Here is a 26,091-nt window from a genome sequence, read left to right as displayed (position 1 = left end):
GTCAGGTGCCAAGCTGATTCCACAATCAGCAGCAGAGCCCAGAGGGGAAGTCCAAGTCCTTAACATACCTGTAAGTATAATCATCTTGAATTCTGAGTCCAACCTGGGTTCAAATCCTGGCTTAGCCACTTACATTTATTTATTTACTCTGATCCTCCATTTCCTTCTCTATAAAATATAAATAATGATGGGCACCTTCTCAGAAATCAAGGATAATTTTTATGACAGATGTTAAAAAATGAAATATTTATTTCTATCTAAGTTTTATCTGAGGCCCCCAAAATAGAGGACCAACTATTCCCACCCTCTAACCATCTGATTTCTTCCAAGTGAAATATTAGAGCACCTACAAAATACTAGGACCTGCAAAAGAAGGGAATGAAACCAGGTCTGCAGCCCATTGCTTAAGTCCTTCCTCAAAGGTCCACCTGGGTTGAGGCTAGGAACAGCCAGTTTTAGGATGGCATTAGGAAAAAGCTCTCCTGGTCAGGGAGGTGCAGATGCATTCCCCCCACCACTAAAAGGAAGCCACTGAGAGATCTGGATAGCAGTGACCAGAGCCTGCAGCCAAGAGGGCTGATGTGTGACACCCCATGAGGAATGGAAAGGCAGTGACAGAAGCAGCAGAGCAGAAAGAGTGTGCCCCAGGCAAGGAATAGGACCACATGGAAGGATGGGGACAGTCCAGAGAAGACAGCCTGCAGGGCAAGGTGACCTCACAGGGCTCCACCTTCAACTGACCAGGGAAGAAACAGCAGAGTAAAGTGACTGATGGGGTGTAGGGAAGGCACCAACTCTACCAGGGGAGCCTCTGTTAAGATCCCTAGGACAGCTCACACTACAGACAGCCAACCGCAGGCATCTACCCAGTCCGAGGCACACACCCCAAATGTACCTCTTCTCCCTCCACCACCATCCCCACAGGTCAGAAGCCTCAGCCAGTAAATACAAAGAAAGACTGATGAAATGGACCATATTCCCCTTCCTGGGCACAGTTATCCAGCCTTAAGCTGGAAATGGGCTGGGAACAAGGAATTTTATTTAAAATTATGAAAACTGTACTACCAGAACTGGACATTTTTATTTCCTGAAATGGAATTTCACATAACCAGAGAAATGTGTGTTATCTGAAAATGAGCACGTGCATAATCAGGATGACCTGGACTTCTTCCAGGGGCAGGGGATGAGTTAACACTGCAGTTTGAGTGGGTAGTGGGGAAAGAACAAAGTCACCCTCTCACTGAGCTCTTCAGCTACTGCTGGTTGAATGTGCCAGACCCTGAGCACCATATGAATGTTCATTCTTTTCTCTCTGTTGGTTCTACCCATTCTCAGTGGTGCTATGCAGACTCTCAATCATAATGGTTTAGCAGCTGCTGCTCTGACTGCCAAGGGCACCCAGGTCAACTGCTGCTGGGATCACAGAGGGAACCAGGAGATAGAGCCAGGAGGGGCAAAGGAGATGGGGCCCTGGAATGGAAGACAGGAAATAGTCCCTTCCCTCCTCCACCTGCTTTCCCATCTCCCTCCTGGACCTTCCACTGGCAGGTGTGTCCCACAGAGGGTCTGGGAAATGTAGTTTGCAACATCCACTAAGTATCACTGAGCAAAGCTGCAGGCTTAGAGTTGAGATGATTGCTTACGCACCACCAGCAGCTATAACCCTTTCAGACTGAGCCTGGAGCCTGTTGGTGTCACCGCTGGGTTCCGGAAAAGAGGGAGGTAGAGCCGGTGGAAGAGTCACCAGTCACGTTAGGTGGCTAAAGACTTGGGAAAGTGGCCTGGGGACAGCTGTCCAGGGCAGCAATTACTCACTCAGCCTGTGGTCCTGTGGGCATCTGAGGCCTGGCTGATTGTCCTCAAGTCCTCAGTCCAATTATAGCCTCCTTCTTCATGACCTTATTACCCTGGGATTTGCCTCACTCCAAAATGGCCACTGTTCGCCAAAAATGAGCTCACTTCTTCCTCAAATCCTTTAGGAAACCTTTCCAAACAGACCAGAAGAGTACAACCAACTAAAGCCATCTTTTAAAATGAGGCCCTCTGACCTTGTCCTGACCTTTTCCATAGATACAGGTTCTGCATACGGATTCTGTAGTGAGACTAGGAAGGAGCCCTCCCGCCACACTCTGTGTAATCTCTCCACAAGTTCATGTCCACACCAAGAAGCACTATACAGTGACTGACCTCCTATTCCAAGGCAAACACTTAGGCCATGTGGTCTTAGCAGAGAGGTCTGACAGTGGGGAAGCACATTATAAATCAAGACCCTTCAGGATAATGAAACAAGTTTGATAGTATTTCTTTGCTACACAAAGAACTTGATCATGCTGCCTGGAAGGAACAGGAAACACTATGGAAAAACAAGTGTTCATCATAGGCCAACCACCCACCCCCCAGTCGGAAACTACCCAACATCTTCACAAAGAATATGAATCCATTACCCCATCCCAACCACATCCACTGAAAAGGAATCTATCACTGTGGGCATCTTCCCCCTCTGCAGCCCCTTCTCTCCTGCTCCTGCCATCTTCTAGCTAAACAGTGTGGCACCCAAGAGGCCTGGTTACAGCTAATTCGATTAGGAGTTTCTTCATCTGGAAAGATATTTGTAGTTCAAGAAAGAGAGTATGAAGAGTCACTCTCATGGTTCCACAGAAACCAGGGTTTCTGAGTCTCATTCTGCTAGGGACAGAAAGATGTTCCTGTCCCCACCTACTTCACTTCTCTCCAAACATCTAAACCTTAGGAGTCAGATTCCAATGGAGCTCCGTGGAAGACTTCAACTTAGAAGGGTCTCAAAGAAAAGCCAAGAGTAAATCACACTGCCCCCCCCACCACCACCACTTCAGAGGAGAAACAGTCGCTGCTTGAATTGCTTTGTTGAAAAGAAGGGGAGGTAGAGAGACGGTGAAGGACAGCAGCGGATGCTGCCTCCTGCCTCTTCCCCCATCTGTTCGAGAATGATTTCCAAAATATTAAATGCCGCATTTCACTGAACCAGAATTGCATGATGGGTTGGGGAAGGAGGTAGAGGGAGAGAAGCGATTCTGAAATACAATTTCCCAAATGTTTATTTTTTCTCCTGAAGATTGTTGCCTGTCCTATTATAAAATCTTCGCACGACCCCTGGCAGGCTGTTGTCTGTAGGGTAAGTAGGCACAGATTGAATTTCATGCTGTGTCAAGGACAAAATGAATCCTTAATCTGGCGGCAGAAAATGCATATTCACCCGAGACCAAAGCAGCTCTCGTCTTTCAAGCCCCTATTCCTCTTTGAGATGATTCTATCAGGTTCGGCTACTCTTTATTACCCACAAACAGCACGGGCAGGATCAGAGCTATAATCTACTCTCACTAACCCGTCTTGCTTCCCACTCTCTGGATTTATCAGGGCACTTAAATTTTCCACTAAGCATAAAGGCAGATTTTTGTGGAGTGCATAAAATATGGAAATTATATCTGAGTTAACTCCAAAAATATTTAAGCATTAGCGTACTTTTTATTATTTTTTTTAAGATGAGGAAAGTCTATTGTTTGGTAAAACTAGACAAAATTACATTTTCTGCTCCTCGGTATACCTCGCAGGCTAGCAGGCTAAAGATGCTACTTGGTGAGAAGAGAAATCTCCATCCTAGTTGCTTCTCATTTATTCTATCAGGAAAAAGGAGTTGTGTTCACACTGGTGAATTCTTTCCTCCTGTTGTTTTCAGGCCACAAGAGACAGAATGTTCTTTTCTTCTCTTTCCCTATTCACGAACACAGGCAAGACAGGCTCTTCCTGAGTTCTTATTAACTTAACTCCCTTCTTGTCCAACTCCAGGTGCCAGTAAAGCGGGGTGCAGTTCTAAGCTCTCTTTGAAAACATCCATCATTTTAGCCCTCACTGTCTTTGGAAATAATTAAAAACTCAAATACCCATTGTTATGAAAAACTTCAAGATGAAATTATTTTAAGCCCCATACTTCTGAGAGGCATTTATAATTACCCAGCCCACACACCTGCCTGCCCAGCAGTTTAGACGGAGAGTTCTACATCAGCAGGCAGCAAGAGTTCACCCATAACTGTGCTGCCCCACATGCTGGAACACCTGGAGGATAATCTCTTGCCCTCTGGTGAATCATATCTATCACTTTGCTTCACTCTTTCCCATGCTAGTGATAAAATGGGTCACATGGAACTAACTCATCACAGGGTAAGCACTTAGAATCTCAAGTCTGTTGGAATGTGGAAAGAGGAAACATACTGGCATTTTAAAATAAAATGGAATGGTTAGAATTGATTGCTGTAGGCCTGTAATTCATTAGTTTTTGGGTTTTTTTGGTTTTTTTTTTTCAACTAATTCCTCCTGCGCTACTCCTTGGGGAGGTGTGGAAGGTAGAGAAGAGCTCTAGTCCAAATGTCTGGCTTCTGCATGATTTCCTGGAGAGTTCTTAGGTATGCAAGGGGTTGAGGATTAGTCAGAGGGATGGGCTAGACCATAATTCCTAGAGGAAAATCAAGAGGAGCATGTATGAAGCACAAGGTCTAAAGATTCCAGAGGCAGAAATATAGGACAGCAACACCATGTTAAGAACTTAAAGCCTAATAGATAGCTCAATAAAATAGATCAGGAAGTAGCAAAGAGGTCATGAGCTCATGTTGGTAACTTGTATGTGACAGCCAGGAAGAATGAGTGGATGAGTCAGGTTTTTCGAGTCAGCCCTTCTCAAAAAGACTAGTGATAGTCAGGCAGGGTAGAGACTCAGCTACCATAACAAAGAGTCCAAAATACAATTACTAAAGATGCCCTGGGTCTAAACTGGCTGCTCCTGTTTCTGCCACTTCCCACCCGAAGTAAGAAAAGGGAACAACTAAAGACACACATCTCTGGGGAGAACTTGGCACAGAGGTGGCACAATCCTACCTACCTATCTCTCCCTGCACCTCACTTTTCTCTCTCTCTCTCTCTCCCCGTCTTCCCACCACATCGTCATCATCATCTCTCTCTCTCTCCCTCTCTCTCTCTTTCTCTCTCTCCCCATTATCCAGGACCTAGTCACATGACCACACCAGGTGGCACCAGAGACTGAGTACAGTCCCTCACTTGGAAGGCACATGCCCAACTATCACAACTCTATTATTGGACAAAGAATGTAGATAAGAATGGACAATTGGGACTTTCATGGTGAAAGTTTCTAACCTCAAGGAACTTACAGTCTAGTTGGGGATATAAATAAGCAAAATCACAATTATAATAATGTTACAAAGCAAATATTACCAGGTTTTTACCAAATGTGTTTAGCATTATCTCATTTAATGCATGTTATGTCCTGAACGTTGGTGTCCCCTCAAAACTCATATTTGGAAGTTAATAAGCAATGCTGACAATATTAAGGGGTGGGAATCTTTGGGAAGTGATTAATTCATCAGGTTTCCACCCTTATAAAAGGGGTTATCACCCTTATAAAAGAGATTCCAGGGAGCTCCTTTGCCTTGTTGCCATGTGAGGACCAACAATAAAGCATTACCTATGAAGCAAACAGGGAGCCTTCACCAGACACTGAATCTTCTACTGCCGTTGATGTTGAACTTCCGTCTTATAGAAGAACAAGCAATAAACTCCTGTTTTTTATAAATTATCCAACCTAAGGCATTTTGTTATAGTAGCCCAAGCAAAGATAATACTAAAAAGTCTCTACTATGATGTATATCTAATAAAGAAACTCAGACTTGGAAAGATGGGCTAACCTAACCAAGGTAATAGAGTTAAACATGGAGCCCAAATATAAATTGAGTCTTTGGGACCCAGAGCAGCGGTCAGAAACTCTGACCCAACTTCTCTCCACCAATTTTTTTTTCAAATAAGTTTTAATTGAATACAGCCATGTTTGTTTATTTCATATTGTCACTTTCATATTACATCATAGCTGAGTAGCCACAACGAAGACCAAATGGGCTTGCAAAGCCTAAAAAAAATTATGATCTGACCATTTCCAGAAAAAAGCTGTCCAACTCTGTCCTAAAGCTAGCAGATGAGGTGCAATTAGCTAAACATGCACGAGGCAGAGAGGGAATGTGAAAAAGGATGCCTAACAGAGGAGAGCAGTCTGCCAAGGAAGGCCTCCAGAGGGGAAGTTAGGATTTAGTTAGCTCTTGACTCATGAGGACCAGCTGGCAAGTAAAGACAGTGAGTAAAAGGAAGAGCTTGTGACAAGGACTAGAGGTCTGGTGGGGCCATGGTAGGTTCAGGGGACCTGAGTAAGGTAGGAGTAGGGATGGAGGACAGGCTGGAGAAGTGGGTTGGAGGGTCATGTGGGACATGACAGTGCATAGCTACAGTAGCCTGTAGATCAGCATTTCCTAAACTTGACCAGAATCTAGGGCCCCACCACAAACCAACTGAGTCAGTCTGTATATTTTAAAGAAGTTCTCCATGAGATTCCAGGACATGGTGCTGAAAATGATCAGAGGAGAGTGAGGAGGGAGGACCAGAGGCTGTTGCAAGGACCCAGGGCCACCATAAGTACACATCTGGCAACAAGGCTTAACAAGACAACCTCTTGATAGAAGATAAGGAGAAGAAGAAAATGGAATAATTTCTTATGACCCAGACAGTGGAGAGGGAGCATGCAGTGTGGGCTTGGTTATTTGGTAATCCCATTCTCACCTCTGTAACTTGACTGTGAACTTGGGTTTCATCTGGTATCAAGTTCCAGAGATCATCTCCCAGAAAAGAAAAACTACCCACACCCCAGACAAATCACAGTCTGACTGCTTTAGAAATGACCAAACCTTTAAATAATCAAAGATAATCTGAAGGGTCAACACTTACGATATTCACCTTTCCTAATTCATTTGTGGCCCTTGGAGGATTTTTTTTTTTTCTGTTTGCAAAATTTGTTTCACTGGCCCCATGAAAAAACTGACTTGTGATTATCTTTGTGCAAAAGCAAGACATTTAAAACTCTTTTTTCTTTCTTTCTTTCTTTCCTGAGTTTAGATATAGTTCTCCGACCACTCTGGGAAAAAAGTGACGGAAGAAATGGAAAGCGGTAGAAAGAGTCCAACTGCACAATGTGTTCTCATTTTATGTGAGGCAGTTAGATAAATGCATCCCTTGACTCATTCCTTGAATAAATAAATCATAGGTTTGGAGCTTAAGTAATAAATAATAGAAGAGGGGAAAGGAAGAAACTAAAAGGAGCTGACAAGGTTAAAAAAAAATTAAAAAGCTGTATGAAAGCAAGATGATGAAAGATTGAGCTTTGCTGGCCATTCTTTCTGTATTTACTGGCCAGATTTTGCTAGAATTCTTTATTTGACTACTTCCTCATTGCCTTTTAAGTTTGTGGACTGGCATAGGGTCAAAGATAAGATGCTATACCTTTTCCCTCAAAATTATTTATCTAGCTCAAGCTGAAGTTTAAATGTGCATCAAATGTGCATAGTAACAGAAGCTGAGCAGTTATCGTATGCTTGTATGTAGCATGTTTTCAGTTGCTAAATTTAGGGTGATTTGTTATGTATCAGTAGATAACTGATGTGCTTAGTGTTTGTTGGTCTTCTTTAGACATAATAGGATGACTTCATTCTTGGGGTTTTGTATGTGGTGTTACAATGTTTGAACTACTTTCACCCTATTGCTCTTGGACCTGGCTTCTTCTTACTAGCCTTACATGACTCACTGTCTTAGTATGTTCTGGCTGCCGTAACAAAATATCTTAAGACTAGGTAATTTATGAACAACATAAATATATTATTCACAGTTATGGATACGGGAAGTTCAAGATCAAAACACAAATGATTTAGTGCCTCGTGAGGTTCTGCTCTTTGATTCAAAGATGACACTTTCTAGCTATGTAGAAGGGGGAAGGGAGTTTGCCAGAATCTTCTATAAAAGCACTGCTCTCATTCATGAGGATGAAGCCCGAGTGTCTTAATCATGTCCCAAATACCACACTTCTGAAATTACCAACATTGAGTACTAAGCTTTAACATATGAATTTTGAGGGGAAACAAACCTTCCAACACAGCACTCTCATTAGATAATACTTTTCCCAAGATCTCTTCCACAAATCTCCACATATAACTTAGGTATTCCTTCTATGTACTGCCATAGCACCTTGGGGCTCCCTGTTAATACTATAAACAGTCAACTGTTATTGAGCACTTACAATCTAAACTTTATACATGGATTATCTTTTCTAATTCTTTCAACCAACCAATGAGATGAGTTTCATTATTAATTCATTTTTATGGATAATAAAATTGAGGCATAGAGGGGTCAAGGAATGTCTTCAAGGCCATTTGGTTGGGATCGTTCATTGTCTGTGCCTCTTTATACTGTGAACGCCACGAAAAAGAAGTCCCGGGCTGCCTGGTACAATATTTGAAAGATATTCAACAGAGTGCCCAGGGCAGACTAATCCTTTTTTCGTCCTTGATGTCTTTGATGTGTTTCTCTCCCTCTTTTTCTCCCTCCCCATGTGTATCTCTGTATGTTTGTGTGTGTGTGTGTGTGTGTGTGTGCGTGCGCGCGCACTCATGCATGTATAAGTTGTAACTTATAAGTCCATAGGAATCTTCCCTCAATGTGAGACTCATCTCATCCACATGGGATTACAAGGTTTACGAATCAAACTCACAGAGTTAAATTGCTCTCTTGAAGTTTTCTATTTCAAAGCATTAGTTTATGAGAACTGTGCTGCCTAATCTAGTTAGGCCTGAGATTGCACTGGCCAACTCCAGATGACCTATTCTCTCTCTATTCTCCTGAACTTTGTCTGCCAGTCCTGTGGGACAGTGGCAGTGGGCAACCCTCAGGTGCTGTCTTTTCCAGTGTATGTAAGGTCAGAAGGGGCCCAGGCATTCTGAGAGGGGACTGTGTATATGAGTATCTATGTAGGGTTACACATCGCCTCAGTATTTATCCCCAAAATACTCATTCTGCATTTTTTATACATTAGATAGTGCCTCTGTAGAAAAAAGAAACAAAGAAAGACAAGACAGTGGCAACTCTCAGGTTATTTGCATATTTCTGAACTTCTTATCCTAGGTAATATCTAGGAGATCATCCCCTAAACAGGCAATCAGAAGTCTCATTTTCAACAACTAGCAAACCCAGCTAAGCCAATTTTGTGATTTTGTGGGATTTGTCAGTTGGCGGTAGGGGGACAAGAACCAGATATACACAAATGGGCTGCTAAAGGTAAAGGACGATGAGGATCCTGGCTGTTCCAAGCCTTTCCCTTCCTAGTTCCACCAGAACCTGGGTTCAAATCCCAGCCCCACTATTTACAGCTCTGTGACCTTAACAAGTCAACCAAACTCCCTCTGAGTTCTATTAACAGCGCTTTTCTGAGCCCTGCACTGCTCTGGTGGAGAGATTCTTCCACCAGTGTAAAGTACAGAAATCCTATTCAGGCCAGATCCAGCAACCAGAGATGCCCATGATAAACCGGGCTCTCTCCATAGCTCTCATTGGATTAAGGCTTTGGTTATTTAATTTACTGCCCTTTGTCTGAAGTGAAGGTGGTTGTTATTTTTGAAGAAGTAATATCCAGCATCTGATAAATGGTGGCTGCTTAAAAAGTGCTTATAGAAAGCAGAGAAGGAAGAAGGGAAAGACGAAGACAAATCCTTGCTTCACAGAGTTGGGTTATGAAGTTATACAATGTGTGCAAGCTTCCTGTCTCAGTGGTTGGCACATAAGGGGAACTCAATATTGATTCCCCTCCCCACTTGTGCTTAAAATGCAAAAGTTACTTAGGAAATAGCATTTTCAAGCATCACCAATGGGTATAAATTTATTTTAGGATAATTTTCCATAGCAAAGCTTAAAGGAATAGACCAGGGCAGGAAAGTTTGTGTGAAGGTCAAGGAAAGTCCTTAAAGTTTCATACTTTGATGTTCATATACTAAAAGGAACTAAAAAAATAAACATTTTAAAAAAGAAAGAAAAGGCACTAAGCTAGTAAAATGTGGACAGGTGGGTGGGAAGAGGACCTGAGCAGGCAAGAGGTCATGATGTGACACTGTAGAACTGAAAGGCATGAAACAGCAGGAAAGTCTCACATGCGCCACCTGCAGGACAGTGAAGGAGTCGCACAGCAGCAGAACTGGGAGATCTACAGTCCCAACACCAGCCTTTCTCTCTGAATCCCCAGCCTTGAGACTTGCAGAATTATACAAACACCAACCCAAGACATATTTTCTTCTTTTAGCAAAACAACAGTACCCCTACATTCTTTGAGAGTTTAATTCCTGAGAAATAAATAAAAATGACTTATTTAACTGAGGATGATTCTTTTCATTTCTTTTTCCAACCACAGTTACCAGCAAATTCCTCCAAATGACTTTGTACTGTTTGGAAATAATCAATTCAGATCTAACCCAGTTAAGTGTATTAGAAAAGGGAATACACTGTGCAAATTTTCCATAGCGTTTCTGGACAGGGAGGGCCCAAATGTAAACAGTAAAATAAAACCACCAAGGATCTTCCCTTTTTCATTGGAAGACTGGCACAACCCGGTGACTGTGTGATTGATACCATTACTCTTTCTCTCACCTCACAAAGCTTTAAGGGACCCAAACATCAGTTGCTTGCTGAAGTGATGACTTAAAATATTCAAATTCCAAAATGTTTTATTTACTAGATATTCATTAAACCACAAGACTGAGCCGGGGGGTGACACAGCAAGAAGACTGACTAGACATGGGCCCCACAACCTTGGACTTTGCAGCCTTCAGGACTGAAAAATAAAAATTTTTTAAGAGAGAACGAGGGAACGCCAGTGGATTTTCTCAATGCATGGATATACATACACACATACACAAAGACATATTAAAGGAAAATATTTCACAAAATAGCATACACATGCTAATTATGACATAAAAACACATTTATGGCATTGATAAAAGAGGAAAAAATGGAAGCAATGCAATAGTTGACCTCACCCTCTTTGGGTTGCTTAGGCTCTTTAAGCTTGGAAAATTTTTCTAGGTAAATATTAAATCTTTCCACATGTGTACATTTAAGATACATTTGAGTTCCAGAAAACATGAGTGCTCAAGAGGAATAAGCAGGAGTTGATCAGGGAAATCTTAATTTGCATTTTTCCTGCCTTAAATGCCTGAAATATCTTGGGTATAATGTTGCGTGAATAAGTCTTTTAGTGTTTAATGTAATATGACTTTAACATTCTTTTTTTTCTTTTTAACTAGGCTCTACAAAACATTTGCTATTAGTGTCTGCTACTTTTCATTTTTATCTACTGATTTTACTAAGAAAGAAAAAATATGTCAAGGCTGCCATTGGTCTGCTCAAATCTTTTCTGTTATCTGACCATAAACTTCACTCCTCTTAAACTGAGGACAATCTTTGTGGAAAGGGACACTAGATGGTCCATCTTAACCTCAATCCTTTGCATAGTACAGGGCTTCTGACTTGTCAATCCATTGCTGACTATGTCTTTTGATTTTCCCAACAGTCCTATTGAAGTAAATAAGGTAACATTCCTGTAGTCATAAGAGATACTGAGATACTGTTAAAGCTCCCTCTTCCCTGATATGCACAGCTAGAAACAGTAAAACCTCACCATGACACTGTAAGTGAAATCTAAGACATTCAATCAGGAAAACACAGCTTTGCCTTATTTTGAAGTTAATCAAATCAGCAGGATAAACCTATGCAGCTGGCCCGCTCAGGCCTTCCAGGGCTACAGCTGCAGAATGCATACTCACCCTGGGCCCAGCTGCAATTCAGCACCAGCCGTTGTCCAGTACAGTTTAAATCCTACTCCAGGGAAGCTTCCAGCACTGACTGAGAATTCCTGGATAGTGGCAAGGCTTCCAGGAATCTCCCAGCTAATCAAGACTCATTTCTTTCAGAGAGATTGAACTGGGAAAACACTGGAGGCAATTCCCTCCTCCCCTCAACATTCCCTCCACCACCAGAGACAAGAACTTTATCACTCACCTAATTGAGAATGGGAGCTGCATGAAGAATACAGCCCATGTCCAATGGTGCTGTGTCCAAATTATGAAGTTTTACTGTACTTGTAGAGTCTGATGTGAAGGACAGATCTGATTCCTTTCCCTACTTTACTGGCATATTTCAGAACTACCACTAATATTTCAGGCTAGAGAGGAACTTAGACATGCCTCCCTAAGCCAGCAGAGTTCTTGTCTAACCTCTTCCTGTAGAAAGAACAATCCCATCCAGAATCAGAACCCTAGTTCCATGCCTGATTTCCAAGTCTGCAGCCACCATTGCACAGACAAGAGGAAGTGGGTACGGGAGTTGGGTGGGGAAGGAGTGTATTGTTCTCCTAACTTTTAACATGTTTTACCAGTCACTGACTGACTTAACACAGCTCATAAATTCTGCCTACACCTCGCAAGCCTCTTGCTTACTCACTATCTCTGCCTAACACAGCTTATGAGTTTTATCCATTCTATTTGTTTTTCTTGTCTTCTCTAGCAGAATTGAATATTCTTTATTCCTACAGCAAACACACATTGTAAGCAGAAAGATGGGCGGGGGGAGTAAGATAAAGGGAAGAGAAAAGTGGCAGGAAAAATAAGAACCAGAACAGAGAGGAGCTGAGCCACAACAATTAGGTGGAATTTTGAGCAGATAGTGGTGGGTGCCAACTGCAAAGGGGTGAAAGGCACAGTCACTGGGACTCCATGGACCTCTGAAATCACTTTTGAGCCTCCTTTCAAAGAGTTTGTTCCTCTCCTTTGAAGGGGAGAAGTCACAATTTATGCAGGTGTCTCCTAGGAAAAGCCATCCTTCCTGACCACACCCTTCCCACCTCCAGCCCCTATGGTGCTGGAACGCACACTTCAGACAATGGTAAGGATGGAGATCTCTTCATGCGGAAGGAGGAGTCAATCCAGGAAGGAGAAGCAGAGAAAGCTCAGAGACCCAAGGAGGTCTTGCGGGCACTACAGATAACTGCTACGTTGGAACACATTTATTTGTTATATGACTTATTTTGACAAGTAAATCAACATAATAGAAGGGTACAAATTGAAGTTCCCCGGATAATAAGAATTAGAAGTGAATTGTCCAATTCAGGTGGTCTCCTAGGACTCCCTTAACAAAGTACCATAATCTGGGTGGCTCCAAACACCAGAAACTCATTGTCTCTGCATTCTGGAGGCTACAAATCCAAACAAGGATGCCGGCAGTGTTGGTTCCTCCTGAGGGGTCTGAGTGAGAATCTACTCCATCCCTCTTCAGTTCTTAGCGATGTCTGGCAATCCATGTTCCTTAGTTTCACAAAACATGACTCTAAATGTCTTCATTTCTGTTTCTTCCTCATCTTCTTATAAGGACCAGTCATATGGGATTACGGGCCCATCCTATTCCAGATTGACCTTGTATTAACCAATTACATCTACAATGACCCTATTTCCAAAAAAAAGATCATGTTCCAAGGTATTTGGGCTTATGATTTCAAAGTATCTTTGGGGGAGAGGGGACAAAATTTAACCCATAACAGTTCACAATTAAGAAGTAAAAATTTTTATTTTATTTACTTGGAGTTCTAATTCTCTAACACTCCAGTAGGAAAATTGAGTTTTTCCAGGTGTAAAGACTTATAGTTGATTTTATTTTATATATATGTGACACACACTTCACAGTATCTATCTCACAATAGTTACCTCTTGGGAACGGTAATGAAGGACTTTCATTTCTGCATTGTAAATTACTATAATATTTGAGTTTTTATAACAGACGTGTACTTCTTTGTAATCAGAAAGAACTATAAAGAGGCATTTTTCTACTTTCCCTCCACAGTCTCTATAGGAGACAGGGTGAGAATCATCATGAGTGAAGGAAAAGAGCAGGAGACAGGAATCTGTGATTTGTCTTAAAATATCATTAAAGGAGGACTTAGGTTTTCATGTTTATGCCAGAAAAGAACAGGTTTTTTTATGTTGAGAGATGCAGGTTTCCTGTTAGTCAAAACAAAAACAGAATATTGACTTTCAGGGTTTTTAATCAAAGTAGGATTCCCCAATTAAACAGAAAACTTCCAGTTAACTTTGAATTTTAGATAAGAAACAAATAAACTTTTTAGTATATCTGTGTCCCAACTATTGCACGAGAGATACATTTGCTAAATGTTATTCATTGTTTGCCAGAAAGCAAAATTTAACTGAGCATGCTGTACTTTTATTTACTACTTCTAACAAGCCTGTTCCAAGCACACCAGTTTAGATAAGTTTTAAAAAAATTAGAATATAGGAGGGATTTGTCCCAGAAGGCACTTATAAAAGGAACAATATACAGTTGTAGCTGACCACATTTTTCTCCTGTGGTTTTGCACCAGTCATAGAAATGTGACTTACATGAATCCTATTGTTGTCAACACTCCAAGTCAGGGGTTCTTGACACTGTGCATTAGTTGCAGGGGGTATTCATTAGTCTATTTGTTGTTGCTTATAACACAATTCCACAGTTATAAAGAAAGAAGTTTATTTTGGCTCATAGTTCTGGAGATCCAAGATTAAGGGGTTATATCTAATGTCATTCTTTTGCAGATTCCTGAGGGAGTGTAGGGCATCCCCTGATGAGAGACAGGAAATATGTGATCTCTCCCTCTTCTTATAAAGACACCAGTATTCCATCACAGAGCTCCTCAAAGCTCCACCCTGATGACCTTCCAAAGGCCCCACCTCTAAGCACCATAGCCTGATGACATTTCCATTCTCTCTGGGGATTCAACCCCAATGTGAGTTTCAGAGGGGAGAAACCATATTCAAACCATAGCAGGCTTTGTGAACCTCCTGAAATTACAGGCCATACTGAGTCTACAGGTGCATCTTTATGGGGAAATAAACCATAATTCAACTCTCAAAAGTGTCTGAGGCTGTCAAGAATGGCAGGGGCACCACCTTATTGACCAAGAGCACATTTAAATCCTGGAAAGGCATTTTTGCAGGGGTCTTGGGTATTATTCTTCAGGGTAATTACTTTTCCAGCAATCATCTGATGATCTAAACTGAAAAATGGGGGAAAACTCAGAAAATTTAAGAGTGGGAAGTTTACCTGTCTAGTGAAGCATCCTTCTCAAAGGTACAAGACTCCAGATGTGTTTCCCAGAAACTGACTAAAAGTCAGTTTATGGGTGATACTGATCATTGTGAACTCTCCAGTGAAAATCAAAGTTGAGCCATCTGCTTCAAATGCCAAAGGCTCTTAAGGAGAAGGAGAGATAGAAATATAGCTACACAACAAAACTTAGGTCATGGTTAGTCTTACTACCTGTAGAAAAAAAAAATGGCCATTTGATAATTGCTACTTTATTATTTTTTCTTTAGAATTCCTTCTTAAATTTGCCAATGGCAATTACCAATGAGCTCGACTGGCCCCAACTCTCTGGTGTTACTGGATTTCTGGACTCCACAAACGGGTATGGTGTTTGCATACTACTGAACACTTCCATATATCACTGTATTATCGCGTTCCCTCTGGCCGCAGAGAGAGACACGACAAACGTCTGAAGCTTTGGAAGTTTATTATGCACAGTCCGTCTCCTACACTTCTCTTACTCCCAGCTTCCGCGCACTCCCAGCTTCTCTTCTCTCAGCTTCTTCTCTCAGCTTCTGCACACTCCCAGCTTCTTCCACCCTCAGCTTCTTCCGCCCCAGCTTCCCAGCTTCAGCTTCCCAGCTTCAGCTTCTGCCGCTCTCAGCTTCTGCCGCCCTCAGCTTCTTTCGCCCCCTCACTCCCCCACCCACCAAGCTTATATACACTTCAACCAATCAGGGGGGGGCACACGAGGTAAACCGCGGACAGCTGCAAGCATAGAATAGGTACACGAGGGGGGCATGCTCTAATCACATCATTAACTAGCCAATCATTGGAATTCGCTGGTTGTTTACTGTATAGCTGGCCGCTTTTGGCTCAGCGTCAGGCGCCATCTTGACCGTGCCCAAGGCTGGGGGTCCTGGAAACCCCGACACTGTATGAAAGAAAACAGGAGATGAGACTCATTCCCAAGATGTTGAAATGAGAATTATTATGAATTGCTTGTAGAATATGAATGACATGTAATGAAATCTACTGCTGGCATCAAGTCCATCTCTCATGCACTAACATACATCATATGTTAGTGTTGGTGAGAAGGGACTATTCCTCCTGTGGGGAGAGGGGAGACCTGTGGTTTACTGCTAATGGAAAACACTCCAAGACATCACCGATGTTTGTTTGTTTGTTTGTTTGTTTTTTTGATTCCAGCAACAAGAAAGTTTACTTGATTTTTGCTCTCAGAAATTATATTTACAAAGGTAATGGTTAAAATTAATTGGAAAGTCTCAAGGTCCTGGAATCATCCTGGCTCTAATACTCTGGCTTTGTGAACAGACTGCACCTGAAGAGTCTATTTGTAATGTGTGACTGGACTGGTGTTGACCCAGGGCCTGCACCCAGCAGGCACACCTGTGATGCTGGGGAGACTCTGAAGTGTTCCAACATGGTAGAAAGTCACAGGGTGAGAGGAATACCCCTTTCAACATCCCCTAAATATGTATAAAAACTAATAAGCAAAAAGAGTATGGCATAAGAATGACTTCCTTGTATAAAACAGAAGAAAGGACAGAGCTCACCTTCTCTGACACAGGTAGCTACACCTTACAGAGAGGAAGTACCATGAGATGAGCATGGAAATTGTGGCAACTGTGCACAGGGCCTGACACCCAAATCGGTAAAGAGTTGGAACTCCCAAGGGAGAAGCACTTGGAATTTCAACATGCAACTGTCTCGTTTAACAAAAGACATTGCAAATAGTAAATAATCTTGTGGTTATTATCTTTACTCACTTTAAAAGAACTTTTTAAATACTTATCACAAAAGCATAGGTATTTTGAAGGTGAATAAGATTTGCCCTGTCTCTCCAGTCAATTCCTGTCAAGTAAGGCAGACCAGATAAACGTACTCATAATGATAACGTAGGTGTGCCAAAGGCAGGCCTCACACAGAGCCACAGGCTCTTAGGGAAGGCACTCACTGAAGCCATCAACAGCCCTCTCCTTTTGGGGTATAAGAGAAGGGGTCCAAACCCCAAAGTGTCTAGGAGATTGGAGTGAGGAAAGGGGGTAAAGAAGAAACTGGAAAAGATAACGAACCTTCGAGAAAACATACTCATAATTCTATAGAAATCATCTGTGAATAGAGGGAAAGCAGAAGAGATGTGTTTTCAAGTTTGGGTCCCATTTTCAAACTTAACTGAAAAGCCAGTCCTTGCTTTAGTATAAAAACGCTAATGCTATCAAGAATAGGTAGAGTATGAAGTAAAGTTAAAAATAAGAAATAACTCTATGCCAAGCACTGTACTGAGTGTCATGTAGAGATGATGTCGTTCAGTCTCCTTGTGAGGTAAGTGGTGTTATTTTCTGTGCTTTGCAGTTGAGGAATCTAAAGTTTAAGTCAACAGATTAAGAAACTTGACCAAGTAGTGTAATTAATTAGAAGTGGTAGAATGTGTCCTCATGGAACTTGGATCAACTGTAACAAGGAGAGTGACACAATGGGTGAGGGCCCTCCTACCAAAGCTGTTTGCATTCAGTGTGCAGGAATGTGCCTCCCTCTGGCCTTTGCCACTTTGTTTCAGCACGTACCTAAGGGATAGGGAAATGACTATCCAGTTATCCATTTATAAAAACATCTGGAAGTTTCTCTCAATCACAGCTATTTTGATAATAGCAGAATTTTAAATGAGAGGAATGCAGTTTACTGACCTTTCAATGAAGTTTAAATTTACATATGAATCCTATAAATCTTGGCCACTTTTGACATCATGAAGGAAATCCAATCTGACTTTTAACATTCATGACCAAGTAATCTACATCTTTACTGGAATCATTACCAAAGAATGCAAAAGGAATCCACTCACCATGCCCAGAAAAACTGATGAGAATTTATCTCCTCCTCTCCTTCCACATACAGCTCACACACACCAGTAGTTGTCCTACCTCTCCTCAGTCTACTTTTCCCCCAAATTCTACCCAAAGTTAGCTCCTGTGCCCAAGGAAACTCTGTTCAGCGGTTTTTAATTTTTACTAGGGGACAAGAGGGAGAGCCAGTCTCCCACTTCCTTTCTGCATCTGAGCCTCTGTCTAGGCACTTGGGTTTGCTCCCTGGTCAGAGCAAAAGGTCTTTAGCTCTCCACTCATTCAGCAGCTTCCACCTCCATCCTAATCAGAGCCCACTGGGCAGCAGGATCTTCTTTAGAAGCAAGAAGGAAAAGCTGATTTGCAACTCATAAACATTATGCAGAAAAATTCTGATGCTGTAATAACAGAATACCACAGATGGAATAATTTATTTTAAAAAGAAGAAATTTGTTTCTTGCAGTTCTGGAGGCGGGAAGTGTGATGTCAAGGTGCTGGCATCTGATGTGGGTCTTCTTGCTGAATCCTCACATGTCAGCTGGCATCACGTGCCTATAGCAAAGGAGCCTATTGGCTCAGGTCTGTCCTCCTCTTCTGAAGCCACTAATGCCATCACAGGTCCTACCCTCATGACCTCATCATCCCTCCATTATCTTCCAAGGTCGGCCTCCAAATACCATCAACATATGAATTTGGGGATCAGGTTTCCAACAGATGAACCATCCAAACCACAGCACTGTCTCACAGAGGAAATGGTCACCGAGGTGTGGCTTATGTGAAAATCCCCTGTTCTGAACTTGTCTGTGTTGACTGAGCACCTTTCCATATTAAGCTATGTATGGCTATTTTCAGAAAGCTCAGTCTGCTTATGCAACTTACTCCAGTCCACTCTAAGGATTGCCTTAGATATCTGCTGTACTTCTAAGGTGTGGAGCATACCACAACTGATTGTTCACCTTCCTGTGGCTTTTCTCTCTATGGGTTTGTGGGGCCCTGAGCTATCTTTTTGTCAGTTCTTTCTGTGTACTATGCCTGTATTCTGTGCCACTCAGCTGGAAGGCAGAAGACTATATTCAACTTCTCTGATAGAAAAGGAAATTCTCTGTTTGGAATATGACTTGCAATGATCCCCCTGTTAAGCAGAGGCATAGGTGGTATGGCACTCCCTACATGTCACCATGCAACATGTCCCTCAGATCAGTCATACTATTAAGCCATCTCATATACCATCATGTGACTTGTACCTGAAGATAACATATACTAGGACAATCTCTTTATTAAGAGAATAAAACTTATATGGTATATCAATAATAGAGCAAAACTAGTATATGATAGAGGTCCTCTTATGAAATCAGGAAAATGAAAAGAATATAGGCCTTTGGAACAGCACTTATGAGGCGTGTACACAGTCCCCACAGGCATTTTGAGCAGATGTTCCTTGTGTTCAGATACTTCTCGGCACAAGACAGAACTGGTGAATATCTCTATTCAACTGGACCTCTAGAATGTACTGCCTGGGATCTGGGATCAGCCTCCCGGCATAAGCATGAGCAATGTTCTTCAGAAAATGCATTTCATGAAAGCACAAAGATGCAGTTTAGGAGAGATGATGGTTCTTTTCCTTCCTTTGTTTGATTATACTCTTCAGCCTCTCAAAATTAATATTTCTTGCATGAGAAGAGGATAACACTAATTGAAATTATGTGCACTCATCAAAAGATAAACATGACCCCGTGGCTCTACAAACCTTTAGTTCCTTCAGTTGAGTCAACACTAACAAAAACTGTTCTTGACTCTTGAGCTTCAGAAAATTCAATAAGTAATATCCCTTAAAACAATGTGTTTTTATATTTTTTCAATATGATTAAGGAAGGCATTGTGTAGGTCAAAGCAGAAAAAAATATGCTCCATTGGGGTTGGGAGCTTGACAATGAAGAAGAGAACTCTAACTGCACATGGAAAGAAAAATGTATGTTTAAAAGGTTAAAAATAGTACTTCATGTTCAGGTCACTTTCAAAAGCAATTCGTGTAACAGGAAAATTGTTCTTAAGTAACCAAGTTCTAGTATCACTGGCAGAAGGTTGAGAAACCATACCAAAACTTCAATGAGAGAGGAGAGACTTCTCACTTGAAAGTAGTATCTAAAATTCCACAGCACCCCCCATAGTGGAGTGAGAGGATGTCTGTATTTACAGATATGAGGAAACTCATTCTGTGTGACCTTAGGTGAAACATTTAGCATCCCTTGATCTTATGCATAAGGTAAAGTTGAGGTGGACTAGCTGATCTCTGAAGTTCCCTCCAATGTTCAAGTTTAATGATTACAAAGTGATGTGACCCTACTTTATGGTACTACTTGGCTATCTTAATCAGCTTTTCTTCACAGTGACAAATGCCTGGGCCAAACGAACTTGTCTCATGGTTAGTGGGCTCCATTGCTTTGGGCCTGAAGTGAGGCAGAACATCATAGTGGAAGGACATGGCGAAGGAAAACTTCCCAGTTCATGGCATCCAGGAAGCAAAGAGGGAGAGGGAGAGAGGGAAGGAAAGGGGGAAGGGGAGGGGGAGGGAGAAAGGACCCCAGGACAAGAGTACGCTCCTCAGTGCCTTACTTCCTCCAGCCATTACCCGACCTGCCTACAGTTTCTACCACCTCTTAGTAGTCCATTAAAATTATACATCTATCATTTGGATTAATCTAATGATAAGATTAGAGCCCTTATGATTCAATCAGTCCCCAAAAGTCCCACCACTGGAAATTGCTGCATTAAGGACCAAGACTTGAATACATGATCTTTGGGGGGACATTCCGATATCCAAACCATAACATTGATTTAGCAGCACTGGAGAAATTCTAGGAGAGAGAAGCCCCTGCAATTTTCTCCTCACTAAACATGCCTTTCTCCACTCCTTAACCAGCCTGCCTTTTGATACAAGACAGACTAATTTCATGGCTCAGAGTCTGAAGCATTCAGAGAGCCACATGTGGCCAAAGTGCAGTTAGTGTGCCAGATGGCCTCATGCACAGGGAACCCCCATTGTATGATGTTGGGTGTCTGACCAGTGAGTGAATAAAAGTATCCTCTCATTGTTATTACTATTTATTATTATTGTTGTCCCTTGTGTATAATATTTCATCCCAGAGAGGAAAACAGAGGAGCCTAAATCCTTAATGAAAATAGCCACCTAAACCAACCATATCTAAACTGAGCACGTATAGCTGTCTAAATCCCCTTCCTCAGAAGTTAGGACCTGGAGTCAGCCGTCAGGGAAGTTCTGCAAGCCAGGGCTAAATGGCAAACAGGTTCTGGAAAGCATTATGTTAAACAAAATAATCTGGACTCAGGAAGGAAAAAAATCAAGAATTATATGTTTTCTCTAACATGTGGAAATTAACAGGGGAAAAAAGCGGGGAGGGGGAGGAAAGTAGAAGGAAGACCATTAGGATACAGAAAGGATATCAGGGGAGGGAAGAAAAGAGGGAAAGGGAAGTTATTGGGGAGTGAAATCAGTAAAATAATGTTAGATGCATTTACCAGTATCCCACAAGGAAACACACCATTATGCAATATGTATCAATAAAAAAAAAGAAAAAATATGATGGGTTCTTTACAGTTGGAGGGTTGAGGGGATAGGGTGGCAATCAGAGCTTTTTAAAAAATAGTTGAAGTTAGCCATAAAAAGTCATAAAATTCAAAAGAAATAAAAACAGTTACCAAAGTTACCATATCAAGCTGGAAAGGTTGGAGTGAGATCAACAGGTCGACACATGTGAATGCAAACCAGATGGATATTTCTAGATTAAATGTTCCTCCCTCTTGCCTTTGGCTTAAATTTGTTATATTGGGCCACAGAAACAGCAAACACTTTAGACAAACCCATTGTTATAAGTGGCACAATAAAACTATTCAAGGACATTTAACACATCTTTGATGAGAGGTGTCCTAGAATCTGAGTGTTAAAGGTTATCTATTCTCTCCCACCCAGTAGATGTTATGTGAAAGATGAGTTTTGAAAAGCAATGTATGTATTCCAAACCAAGTCACTTGGGGCATTAAAACAAGAAAATTGGAGAGTAGGGATTTGCTGCTAAGATTTTTTAACCTAATTTCATATTTTTAAAAAAAGACGTGTAAGTACTAAACACTAATGAGTTTAATAACCTTATTAAATCTATTATTCACAAATTACACATGACATAATTGCAAATGATTAGTCCTATCATAATTATACTTTGCTAAACAAATAATAAACCAGAGAGATGATCATCTGAAGCTGGGTGCAACTGATTGGAGTGGGATAGAAACCATCTGCTTTTCCAATGTGATTCATGTAGCTCTGGAGGGGGGGTGGTCTCTAAGGTCTTTTCAGGGGATCCACAAGGTAAAAACTATTTACACAACAATACTAAAATATCACTTTTCTTTTCACTATGTAGCCATATTAGTTAGATTTTATCACTGAGACAAAATACCTGAGACAGAACAATTTAAAGGAGGAAAGATTTATTTTGGCTCATGGTTTCAGAGGTTTTAGTCTATGGTCAGCTGGCTCCATTGCTCTGGGCCTGAGGTATGGCAGGAGAAAGCTGCTTACCTCATGGCATCTGAGAAGCAGAGAGGGAGAGAGGGGAAGGACTGGGGATGAGATATAGTCTCCAAGGACACACCCCCCAGGACTCCTTCCCTTCAGCTAGGTCCTACCTCCTACATTTTCCACTGCCTCCCAACAGTCCATTCAAATAACTAATCCATCAATGAGCTTTTGAATCCACTTTTGAAGTTAAGAGTCCTTGTATCCAAAAAATGTTCCAACTCAGAATATTGCTCTATCAGAGACTATGTCTTCAACACATGGTCTTTGGGGGACTTTCAAGATTCAATCTGCATAACAGATTTTTTTCTAAATGACAAGTGTATGATAAAATCATGTATGGGTAAAAGATCCCCTAAAAGTTCAAGATCGACCAATACATCTTAATGTAACAAGGTACAAAGAGTTCATTGATACAGTTTCAGAGTACACATTGCAACTAATCAATTTTTAGGGAACTACTGGTTGAATTTGGGTATACAATCAGAGAATACAATCCATAATTATCTCAAAAAGTATGTTAAAATGTTACTCCCTTTTCAACTACATGTATGTGTAAAGCCAGTTTCTTTACATACTTCCACCAAAATGACATATAGCAATGACTAAATACAAAAGCAGATAGTAGAGTGAAACAGACATGTACATATATGACTGCATGACCAATGCAATCCTGCAATATGTATAATCAGAAAAATGAGAGATACTCCATTTATGTATGATCTGTCAAAATGTATAAATGCATTCTATTGTCATGTACAACTAATTAGAACAAATTTAAAATTTTTTTAAAGTTAAAAAAACTAAAAAAAGCAGATAAATTCAGCTGTCTTCTATTAAGATTTTGAAAAAAAAAAAATATATATATATAAAGTAAAGAGGGTTTTGGAAAATATATACCTTTTTCAGAAAAAAAAAAGTCAAGCTCATATGTAATTGAGTCATTATTTAAAATGGATTAATAATGAAATGTCCATTCAAATTTCCTCATTTTAATTTCTAATATGACAAATGTAATAGGTCTAAGTCGCATAAACAAAAGCTCTAAATGATTCTCAATAATTTTAAGAATGGTTCTGAATTCAAAATTTCATGACCTTTGTTCTAAGGAGAGAACAAGGACAGAATATGGGGAATTCCAACATTTAAAGATCTGGGAAGAGACCAGTGGGAAGGGACAGTCTTGAGAGTATAAAGAAAACTAGAGGGCTTGAGTGGTAGCTCAGTGGTAGAACCCTGGACTAGCACGTGTGGGGCACTGGGTTCAATTCTCAGCACAGCATATAAATAAATTAATTAAATAAAGGCCCATCAACAACTAAAAAATTTTTTTTAATTGAAAAAAATAGAAAATTAGAATGGCTTAGGATGCTAGAGGCAGGTGAAGAAAGTATTTCTAAAGGAGAAGTCTGGCCTGATGCTACCAGAGGCAGAGGAAGGCAAGAGCTGAGGAAGATAGATGGGTGTGCAAGAAGGTGACCATGGAGAGACTTAGACCAGACATGTTTCAGAGTGGTGGGGATGGAAGCTGGTTGGAGAGAAGGTGTCAGGAGGTGATGAAGTGAGTGCGGGTGGGCATGAACAACTCGTCCAATGAGTTTTGCTATCAGAGAAAAGCTGGAGGAGAATAACTGATCTAGAAGACTTTATTTTTCAATGAGAAATTCTACAGCATGCTATGGTGATGGGATGCTCCCAGAGAGAGAAAAAAGGGATGAAGGAGAGGAATACGACCCTAGAGAAGGCAAGAAAGGATGGAATTCAAGTACACAGAGGCTCCACCCCTGGGCAAGACTTTCTATAGATTCCGTGGCTCCTGGAAGACAAGAGTCTCCCTGCCAAATACTAACAAACGACTTCCCCTTGCTTCTATTTACTTTTGACTCCCCCTTACTTCTAGTTATTTTACATTTTTTATATTTTTAATTACTCAAATTATGAATATATTTTAATTTTACAAAAATAGTGGTGTATTTGCCAAAGCCCCCCAATTTCACATTTTAACTTGATTCCACCCAGACCCTTTCTAGGTAATTCCATGCATGTATTAGTACTTAATGAAATAAACACTTTGTTGGGATTCTCCAATAAGTCATACATGATGCTTAACATAGTAAAAGTTATGCTTTGACTTAGCAATGACTCTTGGGGCACCTTCTATTCTTGTGCTATACTGCAAAGTATTTCACAGTGTGATTTTTCTCTTTCCCGTCAGTAGACATTCAACTTATTTCCAAAGTCTCATTATTCCCAATAACACTACAATGAACATTCTGTACTATATCTTTATGAATATGTGTAAGGATTTCTTTGGAAAAATAATTGTTGATCAAAATATATATAATCTTAATTTTTTATAAGTCTTCTAAATGGGCTAGACAAATTTATATTCTCACAATTAGTGTGTGAGAATATTTGTTTCACTACATCCTGGCCAACATTAGACATTGTCCACCTTTTTAATTTTTTTTCCACTCTAACAGTATTTTATCATTTTGAGTTAAGCATCTCTTCATACGTATCTATCCTCATCTGTGTTTTATCTAGTTACCCTCTGCTGTGGGTCAATACCCACTGCTCAGGTATCAGGTTCTCTAGACAACCTCTTCCTACTAACCTCCATTGAGCTGAATGATTCTCATCTGATCTCTCACTGTGTCCTTTGGTACCAAAGTCAACTCACTTATCATAGCCGCTTACTCACCATCTTCCATTCCACCTGCTCTGCACCAAGACTCTGAGCATCTCAAGTGTGATCAGATGACTTGTGGCCTGAGTACCCAGCACAACAGCAGGTCTTCAATAAAAGAATTGCTGAACTAGTTCATTATATAATTTTACATTTTAGAGTGCTTTACAATCTACACACCTCCTTCATATACATTTTCTCAAATTGCCCAAATCAAATCAGATTTGCAGGAACTAACATTTCACGGGAAATGGTAGGGATGAGGAAAGAGGAATATAAACAGCATGAATTGAATCTCCAGCTGCATGATATGATACGTGTAAAAGTAAATCAGCACGACAAACTCTTGGATTTCTAAGTGTGTCCTATAGTCATTGTTCTACAAGAAATTAGCAAAATTCACTAAAATATTAAATCACAAGATCAATATTAAAATATTCATCCTACAATCAACAAATTGGAGAAGATGAATTTAAAAGAAAATTAGTAACTAGTAGCCAAGTACAAAGAATAAAAACAAAGGAAAGATTTGCTAGTAAGTAAATTTGATCAATAATAGATAAATTCAAGCCTCCAGTGATTTTTTTTTTTGTACAGAATGATGTAATTTTGCAACCTAGGTTGACCAAAGCAAATGAACTCCCTCCAAATGTCTTTAGCAGAATTCTTATAACCAACAGGACATGAGATTTTAGAACATCTTAATTTTCAAACAAAGATCCCAGAGATAATCCATCAATTTTCTTCAAAAACTCTTCTGTGAATTATTAGTTCCACAAACTGTTAAAAGGTATTATACACATTTTCTAAAAGATTCATAAAGTCAAATAAGTTGAGTAAATGCTAATTTAAATAAAGGGAAACAAGTTTATTCAGTGTAAGGCTTATCAGAGCTTTTAGATGCCAAAAAGCTTTTATAT

At 40.7% G+C, this 26,091-nt stretch overlaps 1 protein-coding gene across 2 annotated transcripts in view; it reads left to right on the top strand.

The window, feature by feature from the left end:
* Nucleotides 1–26,091, top strand: part of Aoah (acyloxyacyl hydrolase) — a 215,003-nt gene that overhangs the window by 115,780 nt on the left and 73,132 nt on the right. For both annotated transcript variants that reach the window (XM_047562947.1, XM_047562948.1), the window contains exon 12: nt 15,318–15,409. In XM_047562947.1, coding sequence (XP_047418903.1) covers nt 15,318–15,409 — 92 coding nt within the window. The remainder of the gene's footprint in view (nt 1–15,317; nt 15,410–26,091) is intronic.

Source organism: Sciurus carolinensis, chromosome 8, assembly GCF_902686445.1.
Source record: "Sciurus carolinensis chromosome 8, mSciCar1.2, whole genome shotgun sequence".
Lineage (NCBI taxonomy): Eukaryota > Metazoa > Chordata > Mammalia > Rodentia > Sciuridae > Sciurus > Sciurus carolinensis.
The sequence above is the reverse complement of the archived record's forward strand: the minus strand, read 5'-3'. Positions and strand labels throughout refer to the sequence as shown.